The sequence below is a fragment of the Drosophila rhopaloa genome, unplaced genomic scaffold (assembly GCF_018152115.1).
Source record: "Drosophila rhopaloa isolate 14029-0021.01 unplaced genomic scaffold, ASM1815211v1 contig_178, whole genome shotgun sequence".
NCBI classification, from domain to species: domain Eukaryota; kingdom Metazoa; phylum Arthropoda; class Insecta; order Diptera; family Drosophilidae; genus Drosophila; species Drosophila rhopaloa.
Window position 1 is genome coordinate 10,301,746 of NW_025335059.1, and position 26,237 is coordinate 10,327,982.

Sequence of the window (26,237 nt, forward strand, 5' to 3'; positions counted from 1 at the left end):
CTAACGCAATCTTGCCACGAGCAAAGCCAAATGGAAATGAAAAACCAAATTGAATTTACCTTGCCTTTGACTATGTCCACACTCATGCAATGCCACGCCCCCTTTTGTGGATCAGGCAAATGTGCCAAGTGTTTATGGATGCACTTAAAAAAATATACAATTTTGATTGAGCAGATAATCTTACTTTACATTTTTAAATATTCAAAATAAATAGGTTTGTTTGCATTTAATCTCGAAAAACTGTTTAAAAACCCTGCATTTAATTGTATTCACAAATGCTAATCCATTTTGTATTAATTGCAGATTGCAATACTTTTCTAACGCACTTCTAATTGTGGTTTCTTTTTTTAACAGATCAAATTCTGTGAATTTCTTTCTGTTTGCTGGCTGAGCTTTTTCTTTCCTTTTTTGACGAATGCGAATGCAATGACGATGCCAGCTTGATGATGACTTCTTTACACGACATTTAATTGAGAAATAATTGAATAGGTCGTGTCAAGTGTTTGTTTGGCGTTTGGCTGGCTGAGGTCTGGGATGCAGAGTATGGAATTTGGATAGGGGCGGTACAGAAATGGGGGGGGGGGAACCTGGATTCCCAGAGAGGTCTGGCTTTCGTGGCGAAATTAGCTTTGTCAAATGCGGCTGACATGGGCACGGGTTGAGTGGCGCGGAAAGGTCTACTGCAGCGTGAAAACGCCACTGCGAGTTGTTTAATGAAGTAGTCACAGTCGACGGAGAAAGTCGAAGGCCCTTCGATTACCGATTTCCCACCACTGAAAACAAAGCCCAGTGGTGCAGTCAAAGGATAGGTGAAAAAAGCACACATCCATAAAGGGGAATTCACGTGTGATTGGAATGTTCCATAATCGTCCTGCAATCGGGTTGGGAGTGGGCGGGGCCTGGGAAATTGTCGCGCGATGCAGTCAGCCGCGCACTTATAATTGCAGTTGCAGTTTAGCCGATTTCATTGTGGACTGAGAATTCGGGGGATTAATCAAACATGTGAGCAGGGGGTGAATTTATTGGAATTATTCTTAAATAATCAAAAATGTTTTTTTTTCGAATTGCTTGAAAACATTAAAAACTATTTAACACATAACACAAAAAAAAGGTAACAAAATATAAAGGAATACACAATTAAATAAAGTGCTGAATGGGAAAAGATATAATTCGGCTTGATTTATTTATCTATTTTCGATTGAAGGTACAAATATGGATTCTAAAGTTAATCAACTATAGTATGATGTTATATTATTAATTATTGGTTCTAAAACTGTATTTGTTTAAAAAAGGGCGATCTAGGTAGAATCCTTCCTAGATCATCCGAAATATAAGTTTTTGGATCTTTCCGATCCATTTTGATAAAGTCGTTCCAATTGAAGGTGAATGTCATCGTATCCGTCTAACTAAATTATAATAAGACAACGATTAAAAAAGTGTTTTGTGTTCCAGTTGTAATTTTACTTGATCCAGGAAATTGCAGTCGGACAGTTTAAATGGTTTGTGGACGTTAGTATTAATAAGAAACTCAGGATAGCATTGACATAATTTTTTTTTAATAGGCCGAACATCACTTTTTAAAACTTCTATATATTTTAATTGGGTCAGCATACTTGTTTTTCTGCAATTCCTATTCGTAATAGAGTTAGCCAAATTATTCTTCTTATTTCCAAAACTTCTAACAACTGTAGTTCGGTGACCCTTACGAGCAAACTCCTTGGGAAACTTTCACATAGAGTGTAATCGAAAATTATGTATTTGCAATTCTCTAAGAATTCTGAGATGTTTTATATATTTAACATTTTTTTTTGGTAGATAAAGCACTTAATATACGCCAGTTACAAACTCTTAAGGATTAAATTCCAGCAAGCTAGACAATCTCATCGGAAGTAAATCCACTCAATTACTAAGACCACTTTGAACTACTTGATCTTCTTTAGAAGCAAGGGATTTGGTAAGTGTTCTCTCAGCTAACATTAATCATCAATTAAAGCTAAAGGAAAAACACCTGTCGTTGACACACAAAATATACATACATTTTGCCAAACGTAACTTCTCTTTTATTGTCCAACCATTCACGGACTTGATCACGCATCCCAGTAAAGGTCTACTGGTATAATGGATTTTTTTAACTTACTCACATCTTGTATTTATTATATTTTGAAGACGCTGATTACGTCAGACGCTCCCGCGATGACAATAATTGCCCAGGCCGGTAGACCCATTTTCCATGAATTCTAGGTTAACGCCAATGACGCTTTTAGAACTGGTTTCCCTAGTTAAAGTTTTCTATAAATGAGCTGTGTTCATCGGAGTTTGCTCCATTTACAAACATTTAGCTGTCGAGTACGCCATGAATCATCTGAATTTGGAGATTATCTGCTGGAGTTGCCTACTCCTTTTAATAGCTACAAAAACCGAAGCGGCTTTGGTTTGGAAATTGCCAACACCGGAGCAAGTGCACGAGGATCTGGAAAACTGTCGCCAAGAATCCCAAGACGAAGATGCTGTCACCTTAAGATGTTTGGTGAAAAAACTGGGACTCTGGACAGATGAGAGTGGCTACAATGCCAAGCGGATAGCAAAGATCTTCGCTGGACACAACCAAATGGAGGAACTAATGCTGGTGGTGAATTACTGCAACCGCAAGGAGGAGCGAAGAGCCCAATTGGATGACTGGGCTTACCTTGCCTACAGGTGCGCCACTTCCGGTCAGTTTGGCCATTGGGTCAAGGGTTTCATGGGCCGAAAAGAAATAAAATAAATCTTGTTTCAAGATAAAACTCAAGTGGGGCTTTTTAACATATTGTGATCAAAAATTATTATACTTCAATTAGTAACCAAGCAGAGCATTTTCTAAAATTCTCACATCAAAATATTTTGCCTCGTTCCTATTCAAGTATTTAGCTTTTTAGAGTTTTTAATGAGAGAATTTGAAAGTGAACCTATATGTAATCTTAATAAGAACGCCTCGATCGTTCTTAGGATTAATCAGCATCAACGGATTCAAAGATTTTAAATACATTTGAAATACATTCGAAATTAAAAAAAAAATCGCTTTTCGACGATTAGATTCTCAACATAAGATTCCATATTAAGGGTCTATAAAATTGTTTCATTCACAAATTAATGGAGAAATTGGTCATTATGGTAAAAAAATATACACCAATTAACGTTTAATAAATTTATAAATAGTCTAAATATATATAAATAATAAATTTATATATAGTCTAAAGTTTATATTTTAGAAATAATTTTTCTAAAAATTGAATTTGAATTCAAATTTTCAAAATTATTACCCGTGTTATATAATTTTATAAGCTCTTTACTCCTTTAATGTATGAGTTCACTTCCAATAAACAAAACAGTTAGGGGAAATCTGTGTCAGAAGTGCATTCTTTATTTAAGACTTGAACTGCCAAAGAGGGATCAGATGGGTCTGGATGGCGGGATCCGTCGTCCTCCTAGACCTTGACACTGTGCTGGACCAGCTGCAGATTGGAGTTCAGGAAGCACATGCCGGCGTGGTAGGCCTTCGAGCAGGAGTCGGCGTCCTTGGAGTGGGACTCGGCACAGTGGGCGATCTTCTGGTGCGTCTCGTCCGAGTGGTTCACCTCGGCACCGGCTCCAGCCAGCTGGACGTGGATCTTGTGGACATCGAAGCCGTGCTCCGTGTCGTAGAATCCGAACTTCTGGAAGACGCACTCCAGGTAGCAGTGGGTCACCGCGTCGTCGGGGAACTGCCACCTCTTGTACTTCTCCACTAGCTCCTCGCCGGCGTGAACCTTGTCGGCGCAGAAGGCACGATAGGTCACCAGGTCGTCGTGCGTCTTCACCACATAGTTCTCGTGGTGGTGGCCACTGTGATCGTGATCAGCCAGGACAAAAGTCAGACCCAGCAGGAGAACTATGAGGACCTTCATGGCGATGTCTGCTTTACTTAGTCACAACTGCAACTGCAATTTGTGCTAGGCTCAGCAGCCGTATTTATAGCCAGAGTCTGCGGCTAGGCAAACAAGATGCTTTGTTTCCATCGGCCGATGAAATTAACCTTCCATCGGGTCGATTTGCGGGTGATTGACTGGCCCAACGATTACCCTTATCAAAGGTCAAAGGTCGCCAAGCAACGATAGATGCAGGTGCCCAGGTTCCAGATGCCAGATTCCAAATGCACGGCTGTCAACAAGTCTGAATCACGGCTTATCACAAAAATGACGTGACTTTGGGCGAATTCGTAGCGATTGTAGGGGAAAAAACGAAGATCGTATGCACACCGGCGCCATCTAGGTGTCATTAATTGAACAAGGAACACAACTTTCAGCTTTTGTCAGCTTAATAATAAGAAAATTCTTATTCGGATTTTTTCCTATCTTAACATATGTTAATAGCAGAATTAAATTCTTTAAAAGTGTAAAATCCAATAAGATATGTTGTTAACATAAACAAATTCTGTTAGTTCAATGTTAATGTTTTTGGTGTTACCATTTTTACGAAGTTAGGTATTTCTTTTATTCATACAGTGGCGCCATCTGTCTGCAGGTAGCGCAACCAAGTCTCTAAGTTTCACAGCAGCCAGCATCGCACAGTGCAAAAACATTCGTAGCTTAACAGTATTTTAATGTTAATAACCAATAGCTTATTTTAACAAAAACGACGTCGTTTAACGGTTAACAAATAAAAAATAACCATTCAAAATCTTCTTTTTGTAACTCAAAGATTAAAAAAAGTAAGTCTGCCAAACCTGTTTTCTTCTAAAATTAAAACTATTTAGCATTAAAATAATTAAATGTAATTTTGTAGTCTCTCGTTTTGGTCTGATGAAATGGCTACGAATGTTATTTAAATAAGTAATTAAAACTAGTTTAAGCAAACATCTAATAAACGCACGTCTGGGTCACCAAAGTTCGTAGTCTCATTATGCCGATCAAAACAGAAAAAGGGAAAAGCGAAAGTTCGGTCGAAAGTGAAGAGGAAAACGCGGCAGGAGGTTCCGCCCACCACGATGGTCTATTAAACAGCCTCAGCAGATCTTCCAGCATTGATTGACCCCGCAACACCAAGAAATCCCCACAAGTTGCAGCACGAGCGTGGGCGAGGATCGGATCGGATCACTCTTATCACCTCTGCCAGTGAACGTGACTGCGGCAAATAAAAACAAACTATCATTGGTGTGTACACTCCAAAAAAGGGCCAACTAATAAAAATCTGGCTTAAAGACTTAAAAACAAGTTTTGAAATATTTAAATTATATATTTTCGAATGAATTTTTTGTCTTTAAATAAAAATATGTACTTAAAATGATAAAACAAAAATAATTTAAAGAATTTCTTTAACGCAACTTCTAGGCTATAAGAAATAATGAAATATGGTCTTAAAAAAAATGTAATGAAATGAGGTAAAACAAATATCCCGCATATTAAAATAAAAAAGAAACATTTGACGAGATTTGTTATATTATAAATTTAATTTCCATTTTTCTCCAGGTGTCTAAGCATATATAAACAACCTGGTTAACAACAAAGAGTTGAGGACTTGACAGCTAGCTGAGAGTGACTTAAACCACTGCCGTGGAGTAAAATGAACAACTGTTCTGAACTTTGGTTCGCAACGAAAGTGAAACCCGGTAAGCCCATTTGTTATGGCCGAGAATAAAGACTTGTTGTGACTGAGGCTGACAATTGCATTTCCAGAGTGTCGAGAGCTGAACAAATTCCTAGCCCAGTTTTGTGTTTTATTTCGCCTCCACTATTCTACACTTTCGCCCGGTTTATTGCATTCATCTAATTCCGACCAGCAATTAAATCGAAGCTAATGAAAATGCCGCCTCCAATGGGAAAGCATTTTGGTTTGTTTAGATTGTATTTCGGTTTCAATTCATTCGAATTGGGAATACTCTAGGAAAATATACCATAAAATGCGAGGATCATTATTATTTTTCTTAATACTTTGAAATGCATTATTTGTATTCCTATAGAAAACCAATTGCAGATATCATAGCAATCTATATTAAATCCAGGAACTAACATATCTATTTACAAAGTGTGCAACAATTTCAAAACATAATATATCTATTTATGTCGAATTAAATATTCATATATATGTATCCATTTCGTGCATTTATGTAGCTCTTCTTTAAAAAGGGACTACGTGTCGTATGAGCAATTGTGTTTGCCCAAATTTGTTATGGGGAGGTAAGCGAAATTATACATAAATATATAGCTTTTGCTGGTATATTGTAATAACATTTAATTGACAATTTGGTCTCAGTATTTTAAATGTAATCTTATTTGCTTTGTTTTATTATTATTTTTTTTATTTAATAAAAAAGGCGTCAGACCCGAAGCAAGGCTAACTGAAACTAGGCCAACTCCAAGAAGTTCCTGTCCGCACGCCCATAAAAACCCCAAAGCCAACACAGAGGTTTATTTGCAAGCCTTTAGCCAGCATTTCATTGCCACCACTATAGCCACTGGCACCACCCAACCACCGAACCACCGCACCACCAACCACCGAAGGTATAAAAGGTTGCCCGTGGAGCGCGCCCAGCGTTCGTTTGAAGTCCCCAGAAACCAAGAAACGCGCGTGCGCAGCCGCAAAAAGAGCCAGTCGATCGTCGACAGTCTCCGCGTAGAGTCAACTCAGATCGTGATCCGTGTTCTCCAGAGTGCACCGCATTTCATACGTACTATTTTGCAGCAACTTGTTTTCAAAGTCATTACGTGTCGGCCAGTCGCTAAACAAATTGTGCATTTTTAAAAAACAGTCGCAAGAGCCAGTGCATTTCGGACAATTTATGCCATATTTTTGTGGGTTTTCTGGAGCTTCCTGACAGTCATCAGTAGTCAGCCACCACCCGCATACGAAATCCAAGGAAAAAATTAAAGAGGGGAAATAAAAATCCACACGGTCAATATGCAAATGGAAAAGGTAAGCAGCGCCTGTGATAACTTTATTTATTATTATTCCCCCATCGATACATATATGTATATTAAGTGATACATGGTTTCATTAAACGCCCACCATTCTCTTGACACTTTCACTTTCACAATAAGATTCAGTTTAAGACTCAGGTTTAAGGTTACGCCACTGCCATCTATTGCCTTTGAACTGGTCTTAGCCATGAATCCGACTCGAGTTGCGGCTGAGTCAGCCTCCAACGAGCCAAACTGGCAATGCAGGCCACTAAAGCCCAGGCGAATGGGATAAGGAGTGGGTCGGGGGCAGAATATGGTTCTACGGCCAGAAGTTGGCTGGCTGTAACTGCGATTCTAAGAACAACTAGACAACATAGTAAGTTTAAAGTGCTAGGCATTAAATACTTTAATATTCTTTTATATAAACTATGCAGACAAAAAATCGTTTTTACTTAACATTAAACTGAGATAACTTTAACAAAATAAAAGAGAATCATTATAGCACTATTTTTATAACTTCCGAATTATGTAGTTAATTGCTTTCAAAATACAAATAATATGTTAGAAGGGAAATAAATAAATAGAATTTAATATTGATTTAAATACAAATATGATAATTTCTTGGTTAATTACAATAAATATATTACAAAAGTTTGTAAAAATGTTGATTTAAATTTATTGCTACTCGATTTACAGGCTTTGCTTTATTATCTCCAGCGATCAACACAGATGCTCATATGCATATTTGATGTGTATTTATAGTGTGCACTAATCTTACTAAACGGCTGCAATCAAAATATAAATAACAACAATTAAGTAATTATAAATCAGTGCAAAGATCGAGGGGGTAAATATGAAATAGCACTTGTGAGTGAGAAACTTGTTAAAGCAAAAACAAGGTAATTAAAGTAAATTAAACCAAACAAATGAAATATAGGAAAACAAAATGAAATATAGGTAAATCACTAAATAAACCAAACAACTTGCTTGGTAAATACCAGAATTCAGTTATAGTAATCATCTTTTGGTGAGGTTTGCGGAATCACTCCGGGTCAATTCAGTTCATTTTTCAAACCTCTTTTTAAACCAAATTTCATTGACACCTTTGAGTGACCACCCACCCCGATTTCTCGGAAATCTGGCCACTGAGCCTATGGAAACACCCATGGCCAAGAGTGCCAGTGGTCCATTAAACCATTTTGAACTATCACTTTTAACGCGGGCATTACAATGGCACTCGAGGTGGCCCAATTTCGTGGAGTGGAGTGGAGTGCAGCACTCCGCACTTGATCAACGATTATTGTCTGCTGATTCCACTCAATTCGATTCGATTCGATTCAATTCGATCCGTTTAATTTCACTGCTGCCAGATGCCGACGAAATCGAAAACGAAACTAGAAAAGAAAAGAAAAGGAAAAGCGTCGAAAATTGCTCTCTCGAAAGCAAGATCATGGTGATCGCGAGTGGGTGGGTGAAGGTGGAGGTGGAGGAAAGTCAAAGTGAAATGCTTGGAAAGCCAGGCAAATTGCCAGTCAGTCGCTTCGTAAACAACAATAAGCGATCCAAGGAGGGCGATCCAGCCCAGCCCAGCCCAGCTTGGATGTCTGGGTAATCCGAGAGCGGCAATTAGAGTGCAGCCCCCTTCTCGGGGATCAAGATCAGAAACGCGGTCACAGTTCCGCAGATCGCTCCAGTGCATTTCCATGCTCCAGTACCAGACCCCGTCAATGGGCAACTAACCGGACCTAGACTCCATCTCTCTGAGGAAAGGCCTTTGGCACAGCTCCAAATAAAGAAACAAAATTTATTTTTAACTTATTTAGTTCTCATCTTAATGTTAACTTTGAAGCATGTGGTTTTAGAACTCCTAGAAGCAATTGGTTTTATTGATACAGATGCATATTCTGGATTTAGAAGAAAGAGAATTTACCTAAAATTTAAAAGGGGATTTTAATTTGGGGATAAAATTACTTTAAATTTAAATTTTTACTTTTACTACAAATTAAATAGGGAATACATGTATCTTAAAACTTATTATTTGGAACCCCAGAGCAGCATTTTGTTTAATGATTAAATATTTATATTAATAAAAAATCTTTTTCTAGAATGTGAAGAAGATATGATGCTTTAAAAAATATATTCATGTTTAAAAACATTTTTAATAATAAATTACATTCCGTTCTCTTAACAAACCAAAAAGCAGCTTTTTATTAAAACTAAATGAAAAGTAAGAAAAATGATTTTAACCCGCCTTAATTTAAGAGAAAGAGATGTAAGCAAAAAAAAATTAAATAATTGCCTAATTATTATTAAATAAACGTTATTAATACAAATTTTAAACCTTGTCATAATGTGAGGCTACCGAACTTGAAATACATACAACAACCAAGAAGTTGGATCTTAATGTAGTGTTTTCCCTAGTGTAAGGTAGTGCCCCGTCCGGTTCGATCGGCTACTCCGTAATCCAATTAAAGGAACAATCTACATTTCAATTCAAAACTAATGAAGTGTAGAGAATTCGCAACAAAGGCTGACATGTGTTGATTGTTTCGGCGACTGCAGTGCTGGTATTTGAAAGTCGTGGGTTTCTTCTGGCGGGGAGTCGCTTTGGATTGGACCACTCCATTACTAACAAGCTTCCCTGTAGAGCAGCTCCCCCAGCTTCTCAACTTCCGTCAAACACAAGCACAATTGTGCGTAGTCCACACAATTCGTTGATTGATTGTCGATATGGCGATCAATTAGACAGATTATGGTTTTTCATCGATTGCGATCGCAGTGACAAAACCAGGGACAGCTGTCAATGGAAAACAGAACAGAGGTACTTGAATAACTCCAGATTCGAATTCGATATCCGCAGCACACACTTCTGGTTCTTCTGTTGGTGGGCCTCATTCTGTGGACGGGTTCCTCCCAGGCCGCCCGTCGCCTCAGGAAGAAACCGAAGGTCTACAATGCCCTGATCACCACGGACGACAATCTGACCTCCAGCCGGGCCTTTCCGGTCATCCAGCCCTCCATCCACGAGCCTGGGTACGCCCCCTTCGGACCCTACAATCCCTATGGCTTCTATAGTCCTCCGATCGTGAGGTTCGGTCAGGCAATTGTTCCTGGACTTACGCCCAATGAGAGGGTAAGTTTGTATAATTTGTATCTCTCAATACCTTAATGAAGTAACTATTGACAACTTATTTTTACTTGGCTAGTCTCTTAAACGTAATATTGCTTTATACGGGTAAAATAAATCTTTCATAAATTATAATTGTATTCAGCTTTCATATTATAATAATTTAGATTTAAAATTTAATAATAGGAAACCAACTTTTAATCATTGTTATGTCTTTTAAATAGACTTTTAATAAGATATCAATGTCTGTTTATTTGTGAGTCCTAAGAACTTAATCCGAAATTAAATAGGTTATTGTTTAAAATTAATAAACGTATATAAACAATAATAAGAAATCAGAATTGCTGAATGAATTTGGTTAGCTATATAACATTTAAATATACTTAACCTTCACTAATATTTACCAATAAAATTCTCAAAAATAAACATTTATAATCTATTTTTATCGTACAATAAAACATTTGCAATTTAAATTATAAATAGAACATTATTTACTTTTAAAGCGTTCAATTAAATCAATAATTTTGTAAAGTATATACAATTTGTGAAATTCTACATATTTGAATTTCTCTTTGTCGAATTTATTCGCAGCTTCCTTACCCACTGCCACCTGCTGCCCAGTATCCAGGTGGCTTTGCACCCTATGAGCCCCAACAGCCGGTGGAATCTCCCGTGGAGCTGCAGCCCCAGCCGGAGTCGCCACCCGGATCCGTGGAGCCCCAGGAGATGCCCAAGGAGCAGATGCCTCTGCCACTGAATCAGCAAGGACTGCCACCCATGCTCATCCCCCTGCCCTCCCAGTTCAGAGGACAGCCTACGCACCTGCCCCCGTATCCCTACAGCCAGTATCCAGTGATCTACGATCAGGCGGGTTACATTAGGCAGAACTATCTGCCTCCCTACGATTACTACCCCACCCAGGGTTATCCCATTCGGGAGGCCACAGCTGCACCTTCTGCCACGCCCCCCGCAGTGGAGGATCAGCCCCCAGTTCCAGTCCAGAGTCCACAAAGTCCGATTAAGCCATTACCCCTGGATAATCTGGAGCCAGCGACGCCCAGTTTCGAGGACATTCGCAACGGATCGGAGAGCAAAAACAGTGCGGTTCCGGATGTCCCACCGCCACCAATACCCTCCGGACCCAAGCGTCCGCGACCCGCGGATCCGGATAACTGATTGCCACCCGGATAATTCCGGTTGCTCAGATTCCACACACGTATTTATTACCATTTCGCTTAGGCATATAATATCGGCTCGATTGTACAATGTCGCTTAGCCCGTAAGCTAAAGTAAGAGTTCATTCGGAGATAACGAATAAATAATATAAAATCGCCAGTGCGGTGAATGAACTTGGATGGGTTACCAGTTCCCCAGGGAACTACGGGATGATTTCGCTTTTATCGGGGATTTGGGAATGGTTTATCTTAGCTTTCAAGGGACTATAAATGCAGGAAGGTTGGTGCGAAATGTTACAGTTTGCATTGAAAGGGGATACAGAATGAAGCTGACCCTGCTGCTGATCGTTTGCTGTTGCCTTTTCGGGTTGGGTGAGTTATCTTGCAGATATAAGGAAGTGTGTTTTAAGTAACCCATTGAATAATATAACACTATCTACAGCCTTTGGCAATCCGATTGTGGTGACCAAGTCACCATTTATTCGCAGTCGCTATAGCCTGCGCTGGCGAAAGACCACCACTGCGGTTCCTGAGGCAACTACTGGATTGGCCATCAATGCAGTTAGCACCACCGAGCATCCCAAGTTGGCCACCTCAACTGCCAATGTGGACTACGATTATTATGGCAACGGGGAGGCCGACAATGTGGTGCACAAGTAATGGTGAAACCATTAAAAAGCGAAATTATTAAACAATTATAAATATATTTTTAAAAAACTTGCCGTACTTTACTGAGAGAATGCAGCCATATAAACAGATTACAAACATTATCTACTATACTTTAAATATAAAGTATTTAAAAAATACAAATTTTATTTAATTTTAATCGTTAATTAAACCATTACCATTAACCAAAAGCCTAATCTTTTGTATTATTTCCAATCACTATCTATTTATCTTATGAATTCTCTAATCACCTCAAAGCTTTTGCTGTGTAAAAACAATGCCAATAGGGGTGAATTTTTTGTTTTTAGGTTTAATTTTATTTTAAGTGTAGAGAAACTTATTTATAAACCAGGGGGGCACAAATCTTCTTTGTAAAAAGAGTTGGTTTACTTATGTTTGTTAAGTTTATAAAAACATCAATAAGCTTATTATCTTAAAAATATCAGTAGCGTCATAACTAACGCCAGCAAATTGTATTTCAAATAAATACTTCATTTTTTTAAAAATACATGCTACCACATCATTGAACACAGCATTTGTAGAAAAATAAAATTCCAATAATTCGTGCAAAATATGAATATATAAATATATATAAAATTTAACAATATCCGGTATATCTGCCCAAATTCCTAAAGCTCTATAACTGACCATTTTAGTTTAAATGAATGTTATTGCTTGGATCTAACCTGTATGTTAACCACTGTTAAGCAATCATGAACGTGTTGGGTTATGAATTTTGAATTGTGCGCACAAATTTTCGATAACACTTTGCACCAATCGATACGTCTATGTTAAGTCTATGTTGAGTTAATATTAAACATAAAACAGCTGTTTTTTTGCCGACAACAAAAACAACATATAACAAACGAGTTTTAAAACAAAAATGATATTGACAATTAAATGCGCTCAGAATGTGATTAAGCCAGAGTTTCGGAAAGTGGCCAATCTGCTAGGTAGGTACTATATATCTGGTTTATCCCACGGCATTGCAACAACAGCAACGAGAGGCGGCAGGTGGGTTGAGGGGGGTGAAAAGGGGGCTAAAGTACCGACCAAAAACTGAGCTTTATTTATTCGCGCAGCGATTCGCAAATCTCAGTTCTGTATTCGCCATCAACGAGAGAAGTAGCAACTGGTGGCAGCGCAAATCTCCGAAGATTCTACGGCACCCTAAACTCTGAGGCCCCAGCAACCACACCGAAAAAACGCAAAATGGTGGTAAGTACTAACAAAGTTGGATTTACAGATCAAGGGCAATTGAATCTAAGCGAAATCGAGAGGTATTCTTATCACCGTCACCTCGAATTATAAACGAGCCCCCAAGGCCGACTAAAGACATCAAGCAAGCGTTTATACATACTTTTACACCGAGGGGTACTGCGAATGTGGCCGGGAGTTTTCCTATTTTAGGGCCAACTAATTAAGCTAAAAAATACATACTAATAACTTGAATTACTTTACAAGTTTCCCAACATAAAATTCCCAGAAGTAGAACCAGTTTTACCGGCATTATGGTTTTAAAATACATGCAAATGTTTTTGTATAACCTAAGATCTATATAAGTTGTTCTATTTTGTGTTGAAATATGTTCTAAGTTGTAGCAGGAATACACCCTTTATACCATTTATCAATCTTCAAGGTTTTTTAATCTGAAATAATAATATTGTAGCCAATATTTATTTATTATTTCCTAAAAATGTTTATGTCTTGAAAAAGTATTAACTAATTGTCTGCATGTACACTAAAAAGCTGAAATATTAAAAAAACTTTACTAATTTGCAGTATAAGTGAAAGGATAATAGAATATTAGAAATAGTTGATTTCTATCTCCTTGAATAAGAATAACATATTTTATCATTCTATTACAACTGACCGATCTAAAAGGACTTGCCATGTGGTCATTTATATCCCACTTACATACTTGTTGATTGTTTCCAGGTGCGACTAAACGAACAGGAGCGAGCTGAGAAGCTGCAACCTCTTCTTGAGGCTGGCTGGACTTTGGTGGAGGGCCGCGATGCCATCTTTAAGCAGTTCATCCTGAAGGACTTCAACCAGGCCTTCAGCTTTATGACGGGAGTGGCCCTTTTGGCCGAGAAGATCAACCACCATCCTGAGTGGTTTAACTGCTACAACAAGGTGGACGTCACTCTGTCCACCCACGATGTTGGAGGCCTCAGTTCGCAGGACATTCGCATGGCTAATCACCTGGAAACCACGGCCAACTTGTTGAAATAAACGCTTTGTTATACTATTTACTAGTTGTCTATAATCTCTGAACTCCAATAAACACTCAACTCAGCATGGATTTGCTGAGAATTTGATAGTCGGCTTGTTCCAGTACATCCGGGGAGATCTCATCCTTGACGTAGCCCAGTTGGTTGAAGAAGGAAATGGACGGTTCGTTGTTGTTCAGGACGGTCAGCATGACCTTTTCTAGGCGCCAAAGGCGGGCGCAATCTTCCAAAATGCTCATGATGAATTTTCCCAGGCCTTTTCTTCGGTACTCCTCTGCCACTTGCATTTCGTAGCTACAAAAAGAGTTTTTAATTAAGAAGTATCTGTGATTGTATTTTACACTACAATGTAGTTACCAATATAAAACACTATCGCCGTGATCCATATCAAACCGAAACATGGCGTAGGCCACATTCTCCTTCTTCTCATTTTGGGCCACCAAATAGCGAGCCCAGTTTTTGTTTAACTCTGCGGATTTAATCTTCGGCTGCCAGCCCATCTTGAGTTGTTTGTAGTAGGGTCCAACGTTAATTTCAGCAAGTTTAAATGCCCATTTTAGTAACTTGGAATCCGCATCCGCCTTTGTTCGGCAAATCAGTTTGAATTCTTCTCCGCTGGGAGCCTTGTAACTTTGATAGCTTAGAGATTCTGCTGGATTTTTGGCTCTGGCAGCCGTCTCCACAAATCTCTGCTTGGCTCCTTGACTAAGTTCGTCTTTATTTGACATTATTTCATTAATTTATTTAGCAAAATAAAAATCAGACAGATTGAAGCGCGCAAATTAGTGATGGCAAAACCGCCTAAGCAAAAAAGCGATAGAGCTGCAAAAATTCTATGGCACTATAGATGTTCTAGGTTTTTCTGCGATTTTTCTTTTATTAGAGAGCTGAGAATAACAATTTTCTCCCCTTTTCTTATTTTTTATTAATTTTAAGTCTTCTTTGAACAATCAAATTGCTGAAACCTTGAATTTTAGTTAGCTGTTGTGTTAAAAGTTTTATCCCTGTCCTTTCTATCGGAGGTATCGATAATTTATTATAAACCAGCGATGTTTACTGTAGTTATGAGATAGTTGGTATTTTTAAGATTATTATTGTTGGTCACCTTATTATTTTTCATTCGTTTTATTTGTAAACAATTGCAAAAAAGTTACGAATTTAAGCTGAATAAATGTACATTGCCTAAAAATTCATTACAGATTAAACTGCCATTAAACTTATAAAACCGTAGAGTCCCCACCAGGTATCAATCTTTCAACTTTTTTGATTAAACGAGTAAACAGCTGACGTTATCAATTTTGTGAATTTCAGTTCACAATGTTTAAAAAATCCAAGCCCAAAATTGAACCACCTCCCACGGCTCCAAGTATTGAGGAAATGCTAGCGGACATGGAAACCTTTGAGGTCAATCAACCCACAAGCGGTCCTACGGATAATTCCGATTTGGAGCACGCCCTTCTCACGGAACCGGAGAATCTGTCGCTTTCAACATGGTGGCAAGTTTTCGACGAATACGATCAGAAAGTCAAGAAGTTATCGGCCACCGAGGAAAGTTTGGAAACCCAAAGAAATCAACTCAAAGAATGCTACGCAAAACTGGAAAATAATGCTGATAAATTAAGGGAGGGCATCAGAAAGCAACAGGCGCTGGCCAAAGAAGCTCTTAAATGTTGAGTTTGGATATTAAAAAAACTTTATTTTTAATATTTTACGTTTATTGGTTGTCAGGCAATAATCAAAAGCAATTAAATGTCTAATTTTCTATTGGCATGGATAGAACTGCCTTAAAGTCCATAATTACGTTGTTTTCAAAGATTTTTATTTTTACATATATCGGTAAGGAAGATCCTATTAGCTTTATGTGTTTATCGCTTCCAACTTAAAAAAGTTAAATCATATATAGGTTAATAAATATTGTTACATATGTACCTTAACTAGCAACGTGCATCTTCTCTTTTTTTTTGTAAATCCTCTAAATATTTATTTGTGTCCACTGTGCGTTGGTTTGTGTCCATGGTAAAACTTCAGCTTAAAGTATATTTATGGTTCCTTTTAAGACCATAGTATATTTTTCTGAGCCCGACATTTTAACGGTCAATTCGAGGTGCGGTCACACTGCTTGGTGGATGGTGGTCGAAAAAAGTTGTTAAAAGCGCAGAAAAACGAATTGTAATGCAAGTGCTTTAGTGACTGTGAAAAGTAAGCAGAGAAGCCAATAAATAAATTTAAAGTTAGACCCCTAACAACAGGGGCCAAAAATGGCACGGGAAAACGAAATTTACCCGATTTAGACCTGGATGATTGGGCAGAAGAACAGGTTTTAGGCCGTGGCAACAACGAAAAAAAAAGAAAAAAAACTGGCGACTGGCTTATACCATTTACGCCATTAACGGAGGTCGATTGTTTTCTAAGTGTGTGTGTTATATTTGGCTATATTCCACAAATCCAATTATCACAAACAGAAAAACAGAGTGCAACAATTCGTGGCTAATTGAATTTTACTTGTATTTTATTTTGGTTTGGGACCAGCGCAACAACAACAGCGAGCAGCGAGTAGAAAGAGAGAGGAGAGTGAAAAGAGAGGGGGTTTCTTTTGGCCAAAAGTTAAGCTCGGATAGAATACACACACACACACGCTTACGCATGTTGGGCAAAAACAATAATTATCCAATTAAACGCTTGTCAAAGAATGCATTTAATTTCATTGGCCAACATGGTAAGAAAGAGAGGCCAAAGAGAGCGCCTAACTAACAGTATTTTTCACGGGCATACCAATACCAATGACTCACGTGTGTGTGTATGTATGAAGTGCTAATGAGATGCTGTGACTCTCTTCCTCTTCTCGCCGTTTGTTGCTTTTGCCATTTATGCAAAAAGACGCAAAAAAAAGTAAAATTTTTTGAGCTGAACAAAAGATTTCGCGTAAAAGGTGAAAGCCACTCAGTGATCCGCCGTATACGCATTGCAGTTTCTTTGTGCCCCTGACCGTTAATGCAATCATCTCGCGATCATAACCGTTTCCGTTCTCGACTCGATTCTCAATTCTACGTTCTGGATTATCCATTCTACATAGATTCATTCAATTCTTCCAGCGAAGATGTCACTGTTTGGAGCAACTTTTTCGCAGCGAATCCCACAACAATAACAAATAACCAGCGCCAATGATGTGATACAGCAGCAGAGGTTGAGTTCGGAAAACACAACCTTCAAGTAGTTTAGGCCACCCACAATCACCCGGAACCGAATCCGGATCAAATCCACGATGAGCTGGCTGCTGGGCCTTCTGGGGCTGCAGATCCTGTTCCTCTGGCTTTTGCGGCTGCCCGGCGAGATCCTGGCCATACCCACGCCGCTCAAGTTGCCAGGTGAGTCGTGATTCCATAACGAAACAAAATCTGAAAATTAAAAAAATGTACTTCAATTTTTCCTACAATTAATTCTTCTTTTAAAAATTATAGTAACATTTAATTTTAAAACTCATAACATCATAATAATTTAGAATTTATTTTTTAGAAAATATTAAATATCCAGTTTTTATGACACCCAAATAATGTGTTTATAATATGTAACAGCTAAAAAAGTCAAAATTAGTAGTTTCAAAACGTGGAAAAAAAATATATGATCACAGCTTTAATAAACCGGCTACTTAAAAATTGTTATCCATTTTTCTATACTCAATTATTTTATGGTCTTAATAGTTCTAACCTAATCCTCTCAGACGCATGCTTTCTATTACTTACCATATCTTCAATTATATTTTAACACATTGTTAAGAGAAATTTCATTTTGTCATTACTGCCAGCAGCTTTCTCCTTCCTCCGCTAACCAAATGCCCCTTTCATCTTTTCAGGCTACACCCACAGGCTGACGCCTTATATTAAGCACTGGGAAGCGGCGAACTTCGATCGAGGGGTGCTGCAGGCGGCGCAGGTCAGACACCTGGAGCAGGCGCGCTTCCGGCAGAAGCGACAGGTGAGGACAGAGGCCACCACACAGAGTGGACTGGCGCACACCATACGCTTGAATTTCTCCGCCCACGACAGGTAAGTGCACTCGAGACTCGCAACAATCTCAAATAATCACTTAATCACCTAAAACTCCTCCTCACCCGCAGAGATTTTCGTCTGGTGCTGCGCCAACAGCCGCATTCGGTTTTCGCCCACGACGTGGAGATCGAGAACACTCTGGGTCCCATCGACTACGATGTGTCACGCATTTACACCGGCAGCCTGGAGGATGACGAGACGGCCCATGTCCAGGCGATCCTAACCAGCGACAATCTGCTGGACGGAACGATAGAGACCCAGGCGGAGCACTACTACATCGAGCCGGCGCAGCGATATTCCCAGCAGCTGGCCGAGAGCGGAGTCCACAGCATAGTCTATAAGTTAAGTGATGTAAATATGCAGAAGACACAGTTCTCTGGCGGAGGACTTAATTCCGAGGCGCCCGCCAAGTCGCACTGCGCCAGCGAGAAGCTGAGGAAGAAGCGCTGGTTGCCAGATGAGGTGAGTTATCAATATATTGTGTTTGTGGAAAATATGATAATAAAATAGAACGTAACATTTCTGTCTCTAACCCCCATAACAAGTTCACCTTTGCGTAAAGAGCTTTAAAATAAATTGTACAAAGCTCTATAGCCATTTTTATTAAAATATGAAATTATTACTAATTAATTAATTAATTCCTTTCAGCTGGCCATGTCGGATGCTCCAGCGCCAACGTATAATCGCAATCCCCCCCTGCCGCTGGATCTGGAGGTGCCCTACAACGACGACTTTCGCGTTCTCGCCTCCGAGGAAGACAAGAGCGAGGAGTCGCCGAGGAAGTACCCAACAACGTCCACAACTAGGAGCACCGTGCGAAGTACGGAGAGTTTCCTGGCCACGCTGACTAAGCCCACGTCGAACCGCAACATACTTGTAAATAACTACAATCCCTCCAATGTCGGCGAGGGAAGTCGCAGCTATAGCAACAGCAACAACAATGCCAACAGCAATAATAATAATAATAACTACAATAACAATAATAATAGTAATAACAATGTGCGGAAGTTGTACACCAAACACAAGAACATTATTGTGAGCACGTACAATCGACCCATCGAACCGGAATTCGGAACGCCCTACGAGGAACCGAATAACAATGGTACCCGCGACCTGCCCAGTAACTTCTTCAATGCCAACTGGACAACGCTCTTTCTGGGAAATAACAACAATGGCAATGACCGACCCAGTCACAAAACGCATGTGGAAATCATCACCAAGAATGGAGCCACCAAGAAGCCAAATATCATTGTCAATAACTACAATCCAGAGATAATATTCGCCCCAAATCCGCACAACCCAAGTTTTAACAGCATGCTAATGACAAATCTGTTAAGCGGTAGGGGCGGAGAGGATATTCATAGTTCTCCAAGGCTGCTCTACGATCGCAAGACTACCTGCATGTTGTATCTGCAGGCAGATCATACGTTCTTCCAGAAAATGGGTTCGGATGAGGCTTCGATAGAGGCTATCACGAGGCATGTGCAGCGGGCCAATACTATCTACCGGAATACGGACTTCAACAATGATGGAAAACCAGATAATATCACGTTCATGATTAAGCGCATCAAGGTGCACAACATGAATGCAATGAAAGATCCCAGTTACCGATTTCCTGGAAACTACGGAGTGGAAAAGTTTCTGGAATTGTTTTCGGGTGAGAGATTATAAATTTAAATGTTGCAAATTAGATATAATTGATTTTAAAGTCGTTCTCTGATTAATTGTTGGCTGTGATTTTATATGTATTTAGACTTTCTCTTTTGATTAATTGATATAAAATTATCATTATATGTATTTATTCGACACGTGTTCAATTATTTTTTTGGAAAGCCTTAAAATCTTAGTCATGTACATTTATTTTCGGAATGTGATACAAATCAATTAGAATAAGAAACGCAAATCGGTTTCTACCTGATAATTGAGGTCACCTACCCGTAAAAATGTGTCAATAACAAATTCATTTTTTAAGTATTAAATAATAAGTTTTGTTTTGGTATATAACTATCTTGACGATATTTTTGTGTCATTTATTTTTCAGAGGAGGACTATGATGCCTTTTGCTTGGCGTACATGTTCACTTATCGTGACTTCGAGATGGGAACTTTGGGATTGGCCTGGACGGGTGATCTAAAAAACGCTGGCGGAGTTTGCGAGAAGAATGGTCATTATAGGGGTTCTCTTAAGTCTCTTAATACGGGGATAGTCACACTGTTGAACTATGGAAAACATGTTCCACCTGCAGTGTCCCATGTGACATTGGCACATGAAATTGGCCACAACTTTGGATCACCGGTGAGAGTTACAAAATATTTAATAATAAAATCTAATCAAGTTATTTTTCCGATTTCAGCACGATCCAGAGCAGTGTACTCCTGGTGGTGAGGACGGAAACTTCATCATGTTTGCCCGTGCCACTTCGGGTGACAAGAAGAACAACAATAAGTTCAGCACCTGTTCTCTGAAATCAATAGAACCAGTGCTAAATGCCAAGGCACGTTCTATGAAGGGTTGTTTCACAGAACCGCAGTCCTCGATTTGTGGCAATGGCGTGGTGGAACCGGGCGAGCAGTGCGATTGTGGATGGGAGGAGGACTGCAAGGACTCGTGCTGTTTCCCCATGTCAAGGCAACCGCGTCTGGACGAAACTCCCTGCACCCTGACGCCTCATGCCCGTTGTAGTCCTTCGCAAGGACCCTGCTGCACCACCGACTGCAAGCTGAAATTCGGCGATAAGTGCCGGGATGATAATGGCTGCAGGGATCCTTCCTTCTGCGACGGTCGGGTGCCCCAGTGTCCTCCATCGGTGAACAAGCCGAACAAGACCATCTGCAACAAAGAGTTCGTCTGCTACATGGGCGACTGCACGGGAAGTATTTGTTTGGCCTACGGCCTTGAATCGTGTCAGTGCATTCCAGGACCTCAGGACGATCGGATCAAGTCCTGTGAGCTGTGCTGCAAGATGCCAGGGGAGGATAGTCCCTGCCGAAGTTCTTTCGAGTGGAATGAGGCTCCTTTCGATGTACCCGATATGTACTCGAAGCCGGGAACACCATGCAATGATTATAATGGGTGCGTATCTACCCTTTTGGAGAGCTTCCATTTTAATTTATTTCTCACAACTATAAGGTGCATTTTATAAAATTAAATGAAAGCTTATCTACGTATAACTCTTCCAAAATTATATTTAAATACTTCCTCTTCCACTACAGATACTGTGATGTTTTTCAAAAGTGCAGGGAGGTGGATCCTTCTGGTCCATTGGCTACTTTGCGTAAGCTCTTGCTTTCTGAGGAGAGCATAGCCACCTTTAAGAAGTGGATGCAGCACAACTGGTATACAGTAGCTCTGGCTGCTGTGGGCGTTATTCTGCTTCTGGTAAGTTATAAAACTTGCGATGTTACAGAAATTCTTAAATTCAATATTAAATATTCTTTGGTTAAAGTTAATTAAATTAATCACGCAAATGTTAAGGGATCAGGTCGAGGCCAAAGCGCAAGCAAGGGCTCAGACCTTGGGTGAGCACTCAGATTTCCAGGGCCCAAAAGTAATCCTGTAGAATATATAAATAACACTCATCTAGCAGTTGTCTCGTTGGCTAATTTAAGGGCAATTTTAGACTAAAAGTCATTGAAACATTTACCCTTGTTTCCTTTCCTTATATTATTTTTGAATTATATTTAAATTCAACTTGCTAACCGGTATTTAATTTTTCCTAGGCGCTAAGCACAAAGTTGCTGGCGAAGCGGTCGAATCTGAAGCTTAAGTCCGTCACCATTATACACAGTGCCACCACGGAGACAGTGCGTCTGCCCGAGAACAACAACGGTGTGATAGTTCACACAGCCGTGAGGACAAAGGTTCCATTCAAAAAGAAGGTTCGTGGCGAGAGGAGTAAAAAACCGGGAACAGGAGCTGTAACTGGAGCAGGAGTATCAAGCACAGCTGCAGTTGCTTCCCGAAGTGCAGCCAAAAGCAGTGCCAATTCAGAGCCAAAGAAAACCACTAGAACTCAAGCAATGGCCAAGAAGAAATCTCTCGAGGAGGAGCCAAAGAAATCCAACAAAAAGCTGGGCAAGCATATGAAGGAGATTATCGACTATTCGCATCGCAACAACAACGGGGATGATGCCTCAAATCTTTCAACCACCAACAACCATACCAACACCTTTGGCAAGGTGCAAAAGTGGCTGCTGGAATCGCCAATTGTGGCTCAGCCATTGTCCCACATTGAGCACAGTTCTCGGGTCCGCAAGGTTATGAGTAAATCCCAATCTACACCTGAAAGACTGGTGCAAAAGACACCACAGAAGACCAAGTCCATGGGTAATCTATCCAACGAGAAAGTTAAACTGCAGGTTGTCTACAAGCCGCCGTTCAAGTTCTCCTTAAGATTGTCCAAGAAACCAAAAGTGAAAACACATGTGGTGGGCGCAGGTGTACGGCCAAAAAGAGGTCAAAAGACAAGTAACCGAACAGCAGGCCAATCCTCCTCAAAAGATGTATCAACACGCGCCAAAAGGAGTGCTCTTTTGCTCTGCAACGAAGCAGAGGATGATAACCAGATCCTCACCCTCAACGAACCGAACTACGAGACCTTGAAGCCGCCCACACCGCCGAGGTCCATGGAACATTGCTACGAGAATGTGGATATGCAGGCAGAGGCCTCCAGTTCGAAGCCAAGCAGCAGCAGCAAGGTGGCACCCAGCTCACAAAACAGAGTCAATTTGGAGGAAACTCCGCCAGTATCAGCCCAGAGGAACTCTTATCGTAGGTCTAACTCCCTATCCACCCACAATCCCTTTGCGGCAGCTCCTCGTCGGAGCAGCAGCAAGGCCAGTGGATCGGTGAATCTCACGCGAAACTTTGGTAGCACGCAGAATTTGATTAATCTCAGTCAGAATTTGGCCAAAACCAAGAAGCGCAGCAGTCTGAACCTAAAGGGCAGTGGTAGTGGAGCAACAAGGAGCGGGAAGGATCCGCCAACTATGGCAGCTGCCTCGCCACAAAGGCGTTCCTCCTCGAACGCCAATCTTCGCAGGGACAGCAGTGTCTCCTCTTCGAAGGCATTGCCTGTTCCACCGACCAGGAACTCTCGAAATAGCTTCAGCAATATTCCAAGGGCCAGTTTAGGAGGAGGAAACAGCAATGCCTCCGCAAACACTGGGGCGCCGCCTAGTTTCTCTCGTCAATCTTCCAGCAGCACGGCAACCAGTAGCTCATCCATAACGCCAGGGCTACCCTCGGGAGTGGCGTTGCAGCAATCCGCCTCGACAAGCGCCATGCAGCGTCAGCCAACCTCGCAGCCCATGAGGAGAAGCCTCCACAATTTCAGGACGCGCGCCACAGGTACAGGCGCGGCAGCAACAACAGCAACTGGAAAACTGGGAGCAGCAGCAACATCTGCAGGAGCAACACCTGCAGCAGCGGCAACATCAACCGATAACAATGAGCTCCCTTCTGATCTGGAGGTAGTTGTTTCCGATGTGGAGAACCTCGTTAGCTAAGGGCAGCTCCCCCGTTCCAGTTTCCACAACCAACCAAGTGAAAGTGATAAGTCTTAATGTTAGTTATACAAATTGTCGCATAGGTTTACTTGCATACATATATATGTATTTGTACATACATTATATATATGTGTACTTTACACTGCCTTAAACTTGCCGTTTCTGCTGAATATGTGAAATACCACGCCCACTCACACGAACAGACATTAAACCGCATTCCACACGCCCATAAATATCCCGACCAAGGCTCGCCCCAGCACTTCGAATGCATCACCACCCGCTAAGCCACCCATCCAACCGCTCACCCACTCAACCACACGCCCACTGAAGCCACCGCAATCCAAACCGCCAGCCGCACTTTGTACCTTTTACTGTTTACTGTTTGTATTGTATTGTGTACACTGAAAATTTTACCAGCCTTTAAAGTTCCGGTTTCCAGATTCGATTATATTTAGGCGTTACAATGATATTGTCTGTAAAAATCTATTAGTTCTCTGATTTAGCCAAATATCTGACTGAAAGATTGCTACAATATATTAATTGGATACAGATCTATAACGTTTATAAACCCATTTTTTATAGTGGCTTAAATCTGATCAAATTAATTATAAAGAAAAGATTAAACTAAAAAAATTTATTTATATCCTTTCCGATCTAATCCAATTTGGAACTGGCAACTGGTGTATGTTTAGTTATTCTTTTTCGGTTTGTTATTTAAAAGAGCAAAACTAAATGAGCTTTACTTTAAAAAATAAATATCCCTATTATTTCAATATCAAATTTAGCTATTTCATAATCGTTATAAGAACACAAGCGAAACTGAATACCTTATCATACACCCCCTCCTTATGTTTGCCTAATCTTGGCCTATACTTTAAGTTAATTTCAAAACAGTATTACTGAAACTGTTACGTACCTACTATATACTTAAATTGCTTAGTTTGCCTGCTCTTCAAGTTTCCAACAACGATCACTACTCATCTAAACTACGAAGACACACAGAACAATACAAGGTGCTATTTTAGTGAAAAACTAAAACGAAAAAAATATTAGCCGAGAACATTTTCAAAATCCTTTGCATATTTTCTCAAGATCAAAACTAATATTAGAATGGAATAGAGAAAGATTGAAGTTGGTGTAGCCCACGAAGAAATAAAGGGAGCCGGGGAAAGTTGCAAATAGTTGTACGGAATAGATACAAAAATAACCAACGATACTGTCAATAAATCAAAAGCATCATGCATCGAAAGTAGGTTTTAGAGAATGCCCAGCAAGCCACATAGAAAGTTAGCCACCCAAACGTTTAAATAAATCCACCCGATATCCTTGAGCACCGGCACCTGTAAACTCGCATCGATCCCATAGTAACACCTGCAACTCAGTAGCCTGTAGTGTACATAGGATATTGAATGGACATAGTTTTTATATGCAATACCAAGTTAGAGCAATGAGAACAAACAATAAAGAGACACCTAACGATATTCATACATAAGTAGGATATAGAGTCACATTCCGTAACGAATCACTGAGCAGCGGCTTTCGAGTTACACACTAACACCCAAACAATAACGATCTTTAGGCTAAGGATAACGATTGATATTTGTAGCTATATGAATGTGTAGGAAATCAAACGGCGTATCAAAAATATATACATACATCCATATGGGACGTGCAATAACCATTGCAACTTTACGAGCATTTGGGTATATTTTTGTGTAATATACAAGATAGAAGACATAAGCTCAGCTCAAGAGACCGACAACCGACCCAAAATATTGAATATTGACAGACAGACAGTTAACGCGTTGGCCAGTAATGAAACGGAGAACGGAAATAGTTAAAACGAGTACGCGACAATCGCTTTGAAATGCTTAACATAAAAAACAATTAATGGTAAACCCGAAAATCGAATTGAAGTTTAGTTTCTACTTTGTCTTGACTACATATTTCAATACGAAACTATACAAAATAATGGCAGGCAAAAAAAAACTACAAAAAAAGATAACATTAGGAAACATAAAAATACATTGGAAAGAAAGGGAGTATGTGTGCCTAATAGATTTCAATAAATTCAAGGCAAAAGGGACGTAAATTGACGGTATTATTTTCCAGATATTTAAGCTCAAATTGGAAACAAAAAACTATTAGGAACATCTACTCTCATCCTGTGTGTTTTTTATTACCCAGTGAATTAATGACATGATTAAGAGAACATTTTGAATATTGCCAATGTTTGTGTACTGTATATAATTAAATGCAAAAGATTATTGTCTAAGCGGATGGACGAGAGTATTTTGAGCGTGACAAAAGACTATTTAGCGCGAAATGAACCATTTTTGTGTAATGTATATAAGAAACCGATTGATTTTAATCTAAATATACATAAATATTAATGTAATTGTAAAACTGCAAACGATTTTTAAATCTGTATGTGTATTGTGTACCTCAATTGTAATTAATTTTTATACTTTTCACGAGATGGATTAATGCTATTTTTATAATTTAGCTAAATAAATTATAAACACGTACTTACGTCTCCAGATCCCCCACGAAACCATTGCCTAC

At 39.7% G+C, this 26,237-nt stretch overlaps 8 protein-coding genes across 11 annotated transcripts; 6 read left to right on the forward strand and 2 right to left on the reverse strand.

The window, feature by feature from the left end:
• Positions 1-2,347: 2,347 nt before the first annotated feature.
• Positions 2,348-3,146, forward strand: LOC108051433. The gene has a single exon (XM_017133547.2). It carries the CDS (start codon positions 2,354-2,356, stop codon positions 2,762-2,764), a length of 411 nt encoding a protein of 136 aa, XP_016989036.2. The 5' UTR covers positions 2,348-2,353; the 3' UTR covers positions 2,765-3,146.
• A 232-nt stretch (positions 3,147-3,378) lies between these two features.
• LOC108051430 (general odorant-binding protein 99b) lies at positions 3,379-3,975 on the reverse strand. The gene has a single exon (XM_017133543.2). The coding sequence runs from the start codon at positions 3,921-3,923 to the stop codon at positions 3,465-3,467; it is 459 nt and encodes a 152-aa protein (XP_016989032.1). The 5' UTR covers positions 3,924-3,975; the 3' UTR covers positions 3,379-3,464.
• Positions 3,976-6,564: 2,589 nt separating this feature from the next.
• LOC108051474 (vegetative cell wall protein gp1) lies at positions 6,565-11,376 on the forward strand. Its single transcript, XM_017133597.2, has 3 exons — positions 6,565-6,927; positions 9,775-10,047; positions 10,633-11,376. The coding sequence occupies exons 1-3, from the start codon at positions 6,913-6,915 to the stop codon at positions 11,215-11,217; spliced, it is 873 nt and encodes a 290-aa protein (XP_016989086.1). The 5' UTR covers positions 6,565-6,912; the 3' UTR covers positions 11,218-11,376.
• Positions 11,377-11,539: 163 nt separating this feature from the next.
• On the forward strand, positions 11,540-11,964 carry LOC108051440. Its single transcript, XM_017133554.2, has 2 exons — positions 11,540-11,588; positions 11,659-11,964. The coding sequence occupies exons 1-2, from the start codon at positions 11,540-11,542 to the stop codon at positions 11,874-11,876; spliced, it is 267 nt and encodes an 88-aa protein (XP_016989043.1). The 3' UTR covers positions 11,877-11,964.
• A 748-nt stretch (positions 11,965-12,712) lies between these two features.
• LOC108051476 (pterin-4-alpha-carbinolamine dehydratase) lies at positions 12,713-14,208 on the forward strand. Its single transcript, XM_017133600.1, has 3 exons — positions 12,713-12,896; positions 12,965-13,100; positions 13,821-14,208. Exons 1-3 carry the CDS (start codon positions 12,766-12,768, stop codon positions 14,118-14,120), a joined length of 567 nt encoding a protein of 188 aa, XP_016989089.1. The 5' UTR covers positions 12,713-12,765; the 3' UTR covers positions 14,121-14,208.
• LOC108051475 (N-alpha-acetyltransferase 40) lies at positions 14,132-15,127 on the reverse strand. The gene is made up of 2 exons (XM_017133598.2): positions 14,477-15,127; positions 14,132-14,413 (listed from the first exon to the last, which is right to left on the reverse strand). Exons 1-2 carry the CDS (start codon positions 14,845-14,847, stop codon positions 14,176-14,178), a joined length of 609 nt encoding a protein of 202 aa, XP_016989087.1. The 5' UTR covers positions 14,848-15,127; the 3' UTR covers positions 14,132-14,175.
• Positions 15,128-15,205: 78 nt separating this feature from the next.
• LOC108051435 lies at positions 15,206-15,916 on the forward strand. Its single transcript, XM_017133549.2, has 2 exons — positions 15,206-15,362; positions 15,431-15,916. Exon 2 carries the CDS (start codon positions 15,437-15,439, stop codon positions 15,791-15,793), a length of 357 nt encoding a protein of 118 aa, XP_016989038.2. The 5' UTR covers positions 15,206-15,362; positions 15,431-15,436; the 3' UTR covers positions 15,794-15,916.
• Positions 15,917-16,224: 308 nt separating this feature from the next.
• On the forward strand, positions 16,225-25,674 carry LOC108051454. Of its 4 annotated transcripts, none has more exons than XM_017133571.2 (9): positions 16,225-16,318; positions 17,217-17,484; positions 17,970-18,162; positions 18,234-18,627; positions 18,814-19,822; positions 20,207-20,460; positions 20,519-21,237; positions 21,378-21,543; positions 21,885-25,674. In XM_017133571.2, exons 2-9 carry the CDS (start codon positions 17,382-17,384, stop codon positions 23,670-23,672), a joined length of 4,626 nt encoding a protein of 1,541 aa, XP_016989060.1. In that variant the 5' UTR covers positions 16,225-16,318; positions 17,217-17,381; the 3' UTR covers positions 23,673-25,674. The 4 variants fall into 4 exon arrangements, with proteins under 4 accessions (XP_016989060.1, XP_016989061.1, XP_016989059.1 ...); XM_017133572.2 differs by having other exon boundaries at positions 16,231-16,318; positions 17,193-17,484; XM_017133570.2 differs by having other exon boundaries at positions 16,231-16,318; positions 17,212-17,484.
• Positions 25,675-26,237: the final 563 nt, after the last annotated feature.